The sequence below is a fragment of the Sceloporus occidentalis genome, unplaced genomic scaffold (genome assembly GCF_023333645.1).
Source record: "Sceloporus occidentalis isolate IW3139 unplaced genomic scaffold, rSceOcc1.0.p SCAF_8, whole genome shotgun sequence".
Lineage (NCBI taxonomy): Eukaryota > Metazoa > Chordata > Lepidosauria > Squamata > Phrynosomatidae > Sceloporus > Sceloporus occidentalis.
Genome location: NW_028316988.1, coordinates 9,502,387 through 9,514,763, shown reverse-complemented (window position 1 = coordinate 9,514,763; position 12,377 = coordinate 9,502,387). Strand labels below are relative to the sequence as shown.

The 12,377-nt window shown below is 47.2% G+C and overlaps 1 protein-coding gene across 1 annotated transcript; it reads right to left on the bottom strand.

Annotated features, from left to right (window-relative positions):
- Positions 1-4,667: 4,667 nt before the first annotated feature.
- On the bottom strand, positions 4,668-9,872 carry LOC149307833 (arylacetamide deacetylase-like 4). Its single transcript, XM_089536955.1, has 4 exons — positions 9,684-9,872; positions 8,004-8,220; positions 7,355-7,418; positions 4,668-5,442 (listed from the first exon to the last, which is right to left on the bottom strand). The coding sequence occupies exons 1-4, from the start codon at positions 9,855-9,857 to the stop codon at positions 4,668-4,670; spliced, it is 1,230 nt and encodes a 409-aa protein (XP_089393081.1). The 5' UTR covers positions 9,858-9,872.
- Positions 9,873-12,377: the final 2,505 nt, after the last annotated feature.

Genomic DNA, 12,377 nt, shown 5'->3' with positions numbered 1-12,377 from the left:
AAGGCTGTTTTCTGTAGCCCCAAAGGCTAGGAGCAATGGATGCAACCCACAAGAAAAGAGATTCCACCTAAATATTAGAAAGACCGTCTTGGTGGTAAGAGCTGTTCAACCGCGGAAGACGCTGCTGCCTTGGCATGCCTTGAAGTCTGCTTCTTTGGAGGTTTTAAAACAGGGGCTGGATGTCCGTCTGCTGAGAGTGCTTTGACTGTGTCTTCCTGAATGGCAGAAGAGGATTCGAACGGAGGGCCTCTCTTCCAATTCTATGGCTCTATGAGTTGCAGAGCACTCAGTCCTTTGGCAGGTAAGTGCGCATCAGATTGCTTTGTTGCACCTCTTGCTGGGTGTGTTGTTGGCAAGGCAAGTGAAGCTTGCCATGTTCTTTGACTGGAACCAAGTCACCCAACCCAAGGATCCCAACTGGGCCCATTTCTCTCCCGCTGGGTCATTATTGCCAACAAAGGCAGCAATGTTTTACCCTCGCCACTTAACAGCTTTTTCACCAAGTATATGAACCCTAAGAAAAAGGGTCACTCTAGCTTGAAATAATCCCCCCCAAAAGCCCCATTTATAGCTTGGCTCATTTTCAGATTTGGGTGTCATCACTTTCAATCAGGGTTTTGCTACTTCTTGGGCATGACTTGGATGAAAGCTGGCCCTATCCAGCCTATGAAGTTCTCTTGCCAGGTGAAATTCCCAGATCAGACGGAAAGATCTTTCCAGATCAAGTTGTGCCTCATTGCAAATTTTCTCACACTACCATCCCTTTCTTTCCTGGTTACTCAAGTGCAAGGTGAATGGGAAGGGAGCCTTTTATTCCATGATCACTCTTTCTTCTGGTCATCGAACCAGCAAGGAAGGTGCATCATGGGAGTTGGCAACCTTTGCATTTTGCAGAGCAACGTGACTCAATGTCTCCCTTGTCCCACTGCTTCCCAGAAAGGAACCAAACAGGAGAGAAAGACTATAGGGTTGCATGAGCTCCATCTTTCCCATATCTCTCAGCAGATCACTAGAATACAGTGTGGATGATCAACAGAGAGAGAAAGAGGGGAAGGAGGAGAAAATCCGCTCTTTCTTGGTGTAGAAATGATGCAGTCTGACAGCACTTTAAGTGCTGTTGCCGGGATTTGTAGTTTTACAATGTGGAATGACGGTTTGAGTACTGAATTACGACTCTGGAGACCAGGAACCTTATCGGACTCATTTTTCCCCATTATGGGCATGGGAAGAGGCCACGCGAGTCTGAGAAAAAACGCATTTTACGTCACCTTAAAGTGTCCTCAAAATGGCCCCATTCCGGCACCCGGCGCCAAGCCAAAAATGAGTTCAATAAGGTCCCAGGGTTCGATTCTCCACTCGTCCATGAACCCATTGGCGGACCTTGGGCAAGTCACTTGCTCTCAGCCTCAAAGGAGGGCAATGGCAAACCTCCTCTGAACAAATATTGCCTAAAGAACCACACATTTTGTTGTTGTTTGCCTTCACGTCATTGCCAACTTACAGTGATCCTAAGGTGAGCCTATCATGGGATCGTCTTGGCAAGATTTGGTCAGAGGAAGCTTGCCATCGGCTTCCCGCTATTAGCCTTAGGGTCACCGTAAGTTGGAAATGACTTGAAGGCGCACGACGACAACCAAGGTTTTTAGTCTTCTCGGCCAAGGAATGCTGGTGCCACACAAAACTACAAATCCCTTGGAGAAGACATAACTCACTAGAAAAGACAATGATGGTCGGTAAGGCAGAAGATGGTAGGAAAAGAGGAAAACCTCCTTGCAGCCAGAACTGGAAAAGAAAGAGTTGGGTGTCATTAGCTTAGTGGCAACGCTGAACCCCAAAATTCTGGCTATCCTCTCTTACCTTGGGAGAAGATTGATAGGGTTACATAGGAGTAGATAGTAGATCAGATCTGTCAAGGAATACATATTGTCTCAAGGATGCTCTGAACTGTTCACCTGCAGAGGAGCATTCCAGAGATAAGGCAAAGCAGGAATTAATGAGTCTGCTTGCAATCCCTTCTTGGAAAAAAGAAAGGCCTTTAAAACATGCCACCAGTGTCCCTTGGAGCAGAGTAAAGGCCTTTCTTTTTTCCAAGAAGGCTTCATCTCTGCCACCACACCCCACTTTCTTTAAGAACAAGGAGTGTGCCCACATACCCCAAGCCTGCCCTAGGCCTTATATGTAGCCCTAGGATAAACAGGGCCAATGGGATTAGGATTGCCTTCGGTGCTGGGCCATGGTCCAGCACCCAAAAGGTTTATGAGGCCAGTGATGTCACTCGGGGGTGCGAGGGGTGCACACCACATCGAGTGACACCCCAAAGGATGGGTGATATCTGGTTGGTCCTTTCTCCCCCTTGGGTGAAGAAGGGCCAGACGCATACCCTTCCCAGACCTCATTCCCACTACCTTTTAAACCTAATTGCAATTCATTTTAAACCAGTTCAAATGACCCTGCTTCCCACTTAAATCAAATCACTGACGCGATTCGGAGAGGGGGGCCATGCGCCAGACCCATTTAACCAGTGTCTTTTCGACGCTGATTTTTTCTACGTCTTTTTCGATAAATCAATTCTGCGCAAGTGTGAACCAGATGTGGATCGGAATCGATTTAAATTTGCCCTTCAGACAGCTGGAGCAGGTCCATTTTGAATTGATTCATGCATGAATGTGAACCACAAGTGGATACTTTTAGAGGGGTAAAATGCGATTGGGGCAAATGTAGTGGGAACCACGCTCTGCTGTTGAATTGATCCATCGATTCGGATCGCACACCGGTTTATAAGTGGGAATGAGGTCCCAGCTGCTCCATTGCTGGGCTGTCTCCCTGGGTATTAAGCCTGGCAATGGAGAAGAAGGAAGGGCAAATGCACACCCTTTTTGGCTCTCCTGTCACTGGACTTTCTCCTTGGGGAGGAAGCTTGGCAATGGAGAAGCAGCAGAGGCAAATGCACACTCTTTTTGGCTGCTGCATTGCTGGATTTTCTCCCTGGGGAGTGAACCCAACAATTGGGGAGAGGAGAGGCAAACCCCTACCCTTCTGGATTTCCCTCTCACCATGCTTTCTCCCTGGGGAGAAAGCCCAGAGATGGAGAAGCAGGAGGGTGAATGCTTCCCGACTGCTCTGTTGTCAGGCTTTCTCTCTGCAGAGGAAAGCTGGTGATGGAGGTGGGGAAGAGCGAATGCGTGTCCTTCCCAGCTGCTCCATTGCTGGGTTTTCTCCCTGGGGAGGAAGCCTGGTAATAGAGAAGCATACTTAAGAGTTTATCAAATGGGAGGAATTTCTCTTAAATTCGAATGAGAAGAAAGTGGGGCCAGAACGCATTCACTTAAAGTTGCTAGTTTAGCGCAATTACGTGAATTCAAATTGCGTTCAAACTGGCTTCCCATTACCTGAAAATAGCATGCCATTGCCCGAATTTGCATGTGGCAGTCTATCACGCAATGATGTGAAACCACATGATTGCGTTCGGACTGACTACCCATTGCCCGAATTTGCATGTAGTGGGTTATCACGCAATAACGTTAAACCCCATGATTGTGTTCAAATTTGCCATTGGATTATACTTCCAATTCCCCTTGTCTGATAAACTCCATGGAATCATAGATTGGGAAGAGACCACAACGGCCATCCAGTCCAATGTGGTGGATCTTCACTAGCTATGGTGTCACTCAATACAGAGAGAGATCCTCTGTTTTCTTCCTCCTCTCTGTGGAAGAAGCCCAGCAATGGAGAAGCAGGAGGGCCAAATGGACACCCTTCTTGGATGCTACACCGCTGAGCTTTCTTCCTGTGGAGAAAGCCCAGGAACAGAGGACCTTCTGCACTGGGTGATGCCAGTGCACTGGGTGACAGGGTGGTAAGATGGCAGGGAAAGCCTACTGCTGGTTCCTATAGCAATCTTAACTAGGGCTCACCAGGTATATACTACGGTTGAATTCACACTGCAGCAATAAATCAGTTTGACACCATGTCAACTGCCACTGACTCTTTCATCTTGGGACTTGTACTTTGGTGAGGCACCAGAGCTCTCCGACAGACAGAAAAATGCAATGCATGAAGCAGGAGGGAGACACGGCTTTTAGAGGACCTTTTATTGTAGACAAGGCTGGAAAACACAGAATCATGGAGTTGGAAGAGTCCACAATGGTCATCCAATCCAACATGGTGGATCTTCATGGTTATAGGTACCAAAATCTGGGAGGAAATGTCTGCAGTTGAAAATAAGATTGTCCATTGGATGCCAGAGTGGCTGAAGGTATACATCCAGCGAGAAGACCAGCAGGACAGACTTTTGGTAATGTATACATCACTGCTGGCCAAACACTCCTATGGCTAGATGTCATGAAAGCTGACCCATTCCTCCCTCTCATGTCAAACAGATCATTTGTGCCATCAGAATGGTGAGCTCAGGTTTTATTTCAGCAGTTCCATAGAGCTTCATGGTTAGAATGAATATTCTTCCAGTCACGTCCCACCAATGCCATGGTCGCCATGTCAGTGAGTAGGTGAAGTGACCTTCCAGTTGAGGTGCCTCAAGAGGGCTACTTCTTGACATATATGAACACTACAACATCAACCTATCTTTACACAGTTAGAAGGACATTAAGGCCTTTCCAAACTTTCAGAAAGAATCCAGGCCCCACAAAGGGATGCTGCATTATTTAATGTTATAATCTTCCTAAGAATTTTACTAAATGCTGCAAAGTGATTCGTGCATTTAGGAATTCAAGCACCCCATAATCTATTGTGAATGTCATTCCATGGACGCCATCCTCAATGTGATGCCATGTCACTGGCACGCCACTGTCCTCCAGGCGTTTCTTATACAAAAGTCCGTCGTCCCTAAGAATATCATACTCACAAGTGACAAGGAAAGTCTTGGGGAGCTGGCAGACAATTTCTTCTTCTGCTAAAAGAGGGGAAAACATTGGCTGCAAGCCATCTTTAAAGAGTTCGTAGAGTTCTTCAGAAAATGGAGCGGGCGTCACTGGCTCATAGCCCCTGACCTTAAATTCTGCAGGGATGTTGTCCGCACTAATCCACTTTTTGTATTTCACCCAAAAATCCTCCGGAACATGGGCACCCTTTATTATTTCTTCCACACTGATTTTTCCCCCAGTCATATATCTGCAGCCATGGTTGACAGCGAACTTCTTAAACAAGAGGGGAATGGCATGGTTTTGCTGATAAGAAGGCAGGTTAAAATCCATGATCTGGACATAAGGGTAGAGCAGAATCTGGGCTTGGAGTTTGGGGAGATCCTTCCTTGTCGCCAGAACCTGGCAAACAGCTGTAGCAAATGTGGCTCCACTGCTCTCTCCACCGATGGCGATGCGGTCGGGGTCCACTTTATATTCCCTTGCATTCTTCAAAAAGTATACTGTAGCAGTGCAACAGTCATGGACTTGGGTGGGGTAGGGATACTCCGGAGCTAAACGAAAACTGAAACAAAAGCAAGAAACTGTGCAAATTCATAGACTGAGATTCTAGATTGGCTACTATTTTAGTACACTTAACTAAGGCCTTGTTTGCATGGACCAAAAGGCCTGTTTCCCTCTGACTTCTGGTGGCATCTTCTTTGGATGTTGCATGACCCAAACCCTCATTTTACTGCGGGATTCTGTTCACATTTGGCAACAGGGTAAAATGCCACAACCCTGGCAGAAGGGGGAAGAGGAAGGGAAGGAAGAGTGGAGGTGGCTGAGGAAGAGGAAGAGGAGGGAGGAGAAGGACGGGGGGGGGCAAACGGAGGCAAGATCAGGGTGACAGAGGAGGGAGGAAGAGGAGGAAGGAGAAGGATATAGGGGCAAACGGAGGCAAGATCAGGGTGACAGAGGAGGGAGGAAGAGGAAGAGGAGGAAGGAGAAGGACGGGGGGGCAAACGGAGGCAAGATCAGGGTGACAGAGGAGGGAGGAAGAGGAAGAGGAGGAAGGAGAAGGACATAGGGGGCAAATGGAGACAAGATCAGGGTGACAGAGGGGGGAGGAAAAGGAAGAGAGGAAAGGAGAAGGACGGAGGGGGCAAACAGAGGCAAGAATGGGGTGACAGAGGAGGGAGGAAAAGGAGGAAGGAGAAGGACAGGGGAGGCAAATGGAGGCAAGATCAGGGTGACAGAGGAGGGAGGAAGAGGAGGAAGGAGAAGGATGTAGGGGGCAAACTGAGGCAAGATCGGGGTGACAGAGGAGGGAAGAAGAGGAAGAGGGGAAAGGAGAAGGACGGAGGGGGCAAACAGAGGCAAGATTGGGGTGACAGAGGAGGGAGGAAGAGGAGGAAGGAGAAGGATGTAGGGGGCAAACTGAGGCAAGATCGGGGTGACAGAGGAGGGAAGAAGAGGAAGAGGGGAAAGGAGAAGGACGGAGGGGGCAAACAGAGGCAAGATCGGGGTGACAGAGAAGGGAGGAAGAGGAAGAGGAGGAAGGAGAAGGATGTGGGGGGCAAATGGAGGCAAGAATGGGGTGACAGAGGAGGGAGGAAGAGAAAGAGGAGGAAGGAGATGGACAGAGGGGGAAAACTGAGCCAAGATCAGGGGTGGCAAACGGAGGTGGCAGGAGGGAGGCAAGAACAGGGATGGCTGAGGCAGAGGAGGAGGAAGGAAGGAATCAAATGGGAATGATTTTCAAGTTCCCATTGTCAAAAAACCGGTTCTTTTGAAAAGAACCGCAAGACCATCCATGGCAAAAAAAACCCGGGTTAAAGGGGATTTACACTGCCCCCCCCCCCAAAAAACGCATTAGAAAACCCCGGCGCAAGTGTGAACGACCCTCATTTGAATTGGATTGGAGCCCAGGGTAAAATGCAGTGTGAATGGGCCCAAGATCAAAATGAATTTGGGAAAGAAAGGTATGGATTGCCTGACAAGATCTGAAAGCTCCTGCTGCCAACTTCTTTCTTTCGGTGAGACTCAAAGATGCTACAAGAGCTCTCTACGTACTGATTCCACAGACTAACATGGCTATATCTTTGAATCCAAATCAGTTATAGATGCATGATTATAGGCTACACCTTCATAACCGTGATCATGACTTTGAGACATATTTTACCAATTCATAGTTCTACCTTCACAGCAAAAGGTTATTTTTTTGGTGAATGAGATATGCTTTTTATTTGACCAAACTGTCTTTCATTTTCATAAACGATGGCTGGAAACTAAGTGGAAGTGAGCCCAGTGCGCTTCTTGCATTTCTACAGCAACAGGAACACAGTTTATTTTACTAACAACTGGAAAGCTGCAGATTCTCCCCATTCACAACCAGAAATAAATTAAACATATGAACAAACACCTAAAGGCTTGAAATACGTTTGCACCCAACAACCCTTGTCCTGTTTCTGAACAACCAGAATGCCTTTACTTACCCCACATTCACCACCACCGTCTTACTTTCTCGGGCTATGTAACGGCACAGCCTTTCGTACGCCTCTGAAAAACAAGAGCAACCTGTTTGCAGGGGACACTATTGCATGACGCTTTCTTAAGAAGGTTTGCATAAAAAGGCCTCCTTTGCAGGGTTGTTTCGTCAGGATTGGGAGCTTTTTCTGGGGATGCTGTTGAAATAAACTTCATTTTAGCACATTGCCTGAGTCACTAAGAGAGATCAAGGATTGTTAGTTGGTCAAAATAGACCCAAACCCAGCTCAGACATCTATCCTCCATTGTAGGAAGCACATTCACAAACTTACTGAGGTGCGAGGAAGATACATCTTTTGGGGCATGATAAGAGACATGGTATACATGTTTATTGGGCATAAAACCAGACCTTGCTAAAGGACGGTCCAGTGTCTACCGCCGTCATTTTGCAAGATGTCTTTACCTTGTTTTCTATGAATCACATCTTGCCCAGCAATTTCTTCTTGGGCTACCGCTGGGGAAGCGCACCAGAATCTCCTTTGGGTACATTGGAGGAGCCCTTTGGCCAACATTTGGACACCTTTCTGCTAAGTCCTGCAACAAAGTCTTTTACATTTGTTCTAATAGGGGATTGAGGGCTCATCCCACCGAACTTACGGATGCCTCCGCTCATTCCAAAACCTCCAGGGACAAACACCATTCCTCTCGTGTCTCCAGAAGGCAACGTTTGGGGCCAGTAGACCCTCACCGTCACGCCGTCGAAAAGCAGATCTTTTATGACCAGCTCTGAACTCTTCCTTGGTGGGATGCCTTTAAAGAAGAACCTCCAGGTTTTGTAACGGTGGCAGATGCCCAGTTTTTCCAGAAGCACTGCCTGTTTAAAGCAAAACAGAGAGAAGAATTCTGAACATGGTGCGCCTACTTTTTGTTGTTGTGTCCCCTGAAGTCATTTCCAGCTTATGATGACCCTCATGCAAACCACGCATGGGGATTTCTTGGCAAGATCTTCCCAGATAGGGCTTTTTTTGGTCTTTGGCTTCCTCAGAGGCTGAGAGAGTGTGACCCAGGTTACCCAGTGGGTTTCCATGGCTAAATGGGGATTTGAACTGTGGTCTCCAGAGTCATAATCCAACACTCAAGCTATACAACCCTACAGTGAACCTACTATTTACAGCATGGCAATGCTAGTCTCAGGCTGCATCTGCAATGCATCAATAGTGCCATTTGACACCGCTTTAACTGCCATGGCTCAGTGCTATAGAGTCCTGGGGTTTCTAGTTTGCTGTTGCACCAGAGCTCTCTCAAAGAAAAAGGCTAAATATCTCACAAACAACCAATCCCAGAATCCCATAGGATTGAGCCATGGCAGGGAAAGCAACGTCAAACTGGATTATTTCTGCAGTGCAGATTAGCTCTTGGACACAATTGTGGAGAACAGTCCAGTCAGTGTATCTCGGCTGGTCCAAAGTGATGGAGAGCAAAAGTGGACAATCCGTAGGACAGAGCTACTCTTTCTCCACTGGTGTCCTCCAAAATAATCAACAACCAGCTATTGTGATGGATGGTGTAGGGTGACCAGACCTCCTCCTTTTCCAGCACATTTCAACCTTCTCTCCTGGAGGAATTTCGGAATGTCCTCTATTTGGGGCATGACTAAGAGACATGATGTCCCTTAGTCATTCATTTTTTTGAATGTCCTGCAGTGACTTGTGCTCCTTTATGGTTATGGCATCTGATCACCCTGTGGATGGTGGCATCCTCAGTTCTCCTCCATGGCATGGTGACCTGTGGATGGTGGCATCCTCAGTTCACCTCCATGGCATGGTGACCTGTGGATGGTGGCATCCTCAGTTCTCCCCCATGGCATGGTGACCTGTGGATGGTGGCATCCTCAGTTCTCCCCCATGGCATGGTGACCTGTGGATGGTGGCATCATCAGTTCTCCTCCATGGCATGGTGACCTGTGGATGGTGGCATCATCAGTTCTCCTCCATGGCATGGTGACCTGTGGATGGTGGCATCCTCAGTTCACCTCCATGGCTCCAGTCACTTCTTCTTTCCCCTCCTCCCTTTGCTATTCCTGGATCCCTTTTTAATAATCTCATTCCCTATATTTCTTAACCATTTTAACAACCAGTTTGGGTTGTCATTAGTGGTGCACACCAACTAAATGATACCACTCTTTTTCTCTCTTCTTCATGGGAAACCAGTTAATCACACTTCTACTGAAGGAAACCCTCCTGACCTCAACTATTCTCAGTAACATATCTTAAATAAGCCATTCGGACACTCCTCATCTTGCAAATAAATCAGTACATTCAGATCAAGGGCACTTACCAGTCTACGTCCCAAATGCATGCAGATTGTAATAAATTGGATTTTTCGAGGTTGACATATCCCTGGGGGAATATGCGTCCTGGTAATGACATAAAGAACTGACCATGCCAAAGATAAAAAGAGAGTGCAAAAGCTTAGACAGAGGAGCACCCAGAGAGCAGAAAGGACTTCCATTCCCTTTGCAAAGAAGATGAGAACTGGAGCTCCAAGGCAGCTGCACCGTTGTGCAACACTAGTTGGTTTCCCAGGTATATGAGGAGATGAAAGGAATTGATTGGGAAGACACTCTGTGCCACCCACTTAAGAGTTACCTGGATGGATGGGCAACAACACATGACATCTTTTTTGCCACCCTAATGCTTTTAGTCATGCATTTTCCAGGATGAAAGCAATGGGATTCAATCCAACCTATCTCCAACAGCACCATTGCCTGCATGCCCACTGAGCCATAAATCCCATTGTGTTCCACAGCGCACAATATCAGGAAAGTGTGACTCAGATTGCAACCACATTGCACAATCTACAATACATGTTCCTTCTTGCCCGTAATATTGCTGAAAGTTGCAATGCATCACAACAATACATCCCCATCTATGACACATGGGCTTCACTGGTCACGGGTTTAACAATGCCAGCCATTTTTCCACAGTTGCCAAATTATTTTCGGTGCCTGATGATTTCAATGCTCTCTCCTGAAAACATTTCTCTATAACTCTACCACATACTAGAGTCATTTTGTTCAAAGGACCACTGCAGATTGCACCACCGTGCCAGAAGTCCCACTTTATTCATTGCTTCACTCTGATCTCCAGCACTTTGGGTTAGGATGGGGCAGATGAGTTTATGTCTCTGTTGAAGCCACACGGTCTCTCCATCCAACCCACCAGTTTCTTTTGCCAGGGCAAGCCCTCTTTGGGGTATAAAGAAGAGAGATGGAGTCATGGGATGCGTTTAAATATATTTCACAAAACAGCCCAACAAAAGAAAAGAAGTAGATCAGTGGCTTTTATGGCATGTTGAAATAGAAGCTCTAGTGCCAATACAGTCGTAATACCATTTTCCCAAGCCCTCTTTTTGTTCCCTCTCCACAGTCCTCTGCCCCACCACTCAGCCGTCTTTTCTCTTGCACAGCTGAGCAGAATGGAGGGCTGGTTCATAGACGAATCATAGAATTGGAGGAGAGCTCAAGGGATGTTATCAGACAAGGGAAATTGGAAGTATAATCCAATGGCAATTTGAACACAATCGTGGGGTTTAACGTTATTGCGTGATAGACCACCACACGCAATTTTGGGCAATGGGAAGTCAGTCCGAACGCAACCATGGGGTTTCACGTTATTGCGCGAGAGGTGATCACATGCAAATTCGGGCAACAGCGAGCTATTTTCAGGCAATGGGAAGTCAGTGCGAACGCAATTCAAATTCACTTAAATTCGCTGAACTAGTGAATTCACCTGAATGCATTCTGGCCCCACATTTGAAATTAAGAGAAATTCGTCCCGTGCGATAAACTCCAAGGCCCTTCTGCCACGCAGGAAGACATAACCCATGACTTTGCTGTGACAGATGGCCATTCAGCCCCTGTTTAACAACCTCCAAAGAAGGAGACTCCACCACCCTCGCAGGGAGCGTCTTCCACTTACCACTTTCTTACTGTCAGGAAGACCTTCCTAACGTTTAGGTGGTATCTCTTTTCCTGTAGCTTGAATCCATTGGACAAGATTGCACCATCCCCAGTACGGCATCCCTTCAAATATTGAAACACATCTGCCATTGTCCCTTCTTAACCTTCTTTCCTACCTGCTCCAGGGATGTTTAGCCTGGAGAAGAGAAGGTTAAGAGGTGATATGATAGCCCTGTTTAAGTATTTGAAGGGATGTCATATTGAGGAGGGAGCAAGCTTGTTTTCTGCTGCTCCAGAGACTAGGACCCAATGGAGCAATGGATGCAAGCTCCAGGAAAAGAGATTCCAGCTCAATGTTAGGAGGAACTTGCTGACCGAAAGGGCTGTTCGACAGAAGAACACACTCCTTCCTCGGAGTGCAGTAGAGTCTCCTTCCTTGGAGGTCTTCAAACGGAGGCTGGATGGCCATCTGTCGGGGATGCTTTGATCTGGATTTCCTGCATGGCAGAAGGGGGTTGGACTGGATGACCCTTGTGGTCTCTTCCAACTCTATGATTCTATGATTCTATGCTAAACATCCCCAGCTCCCTAAGATGCTTCTCATAGGGCTTGGTGGTTTCCAGACCATTCACCATTTTAGTCGCTCTCCTCTGGACATGCTGCTGTGTGTCCACATCATTCTTGTCCTGTGATGCCCAGAACTGGACACACTATTACAGGGACGTAGCCAAGGGGGGGGGGGGTTATTGGGGTCCGGACCCCCCCTTCCGTTAGATAAAATGAATGGCGTGTGCTGCTGCGCCGCTGCACCCAAGCCCCATTATAATGATGGCACTTAGTCTGGACCCCCCCCTTCCCAAAGTCCTGGCTATGTCCATGACTATTATTCCAGGTGAGGTCTGACCAAAGCAGAATAGAGTTGCACTATTACTTCCCTCAATTTAGACACTACTCTCCTATTGATGCCTAGAATCATATTGGCTTTTCTAGCTACTGCTCCCAACTTGCTGCAATTCCATACTTGCTTTACCTCCTTTCCCCCGAAATAAAAAAATCCATTCATTTTCTCT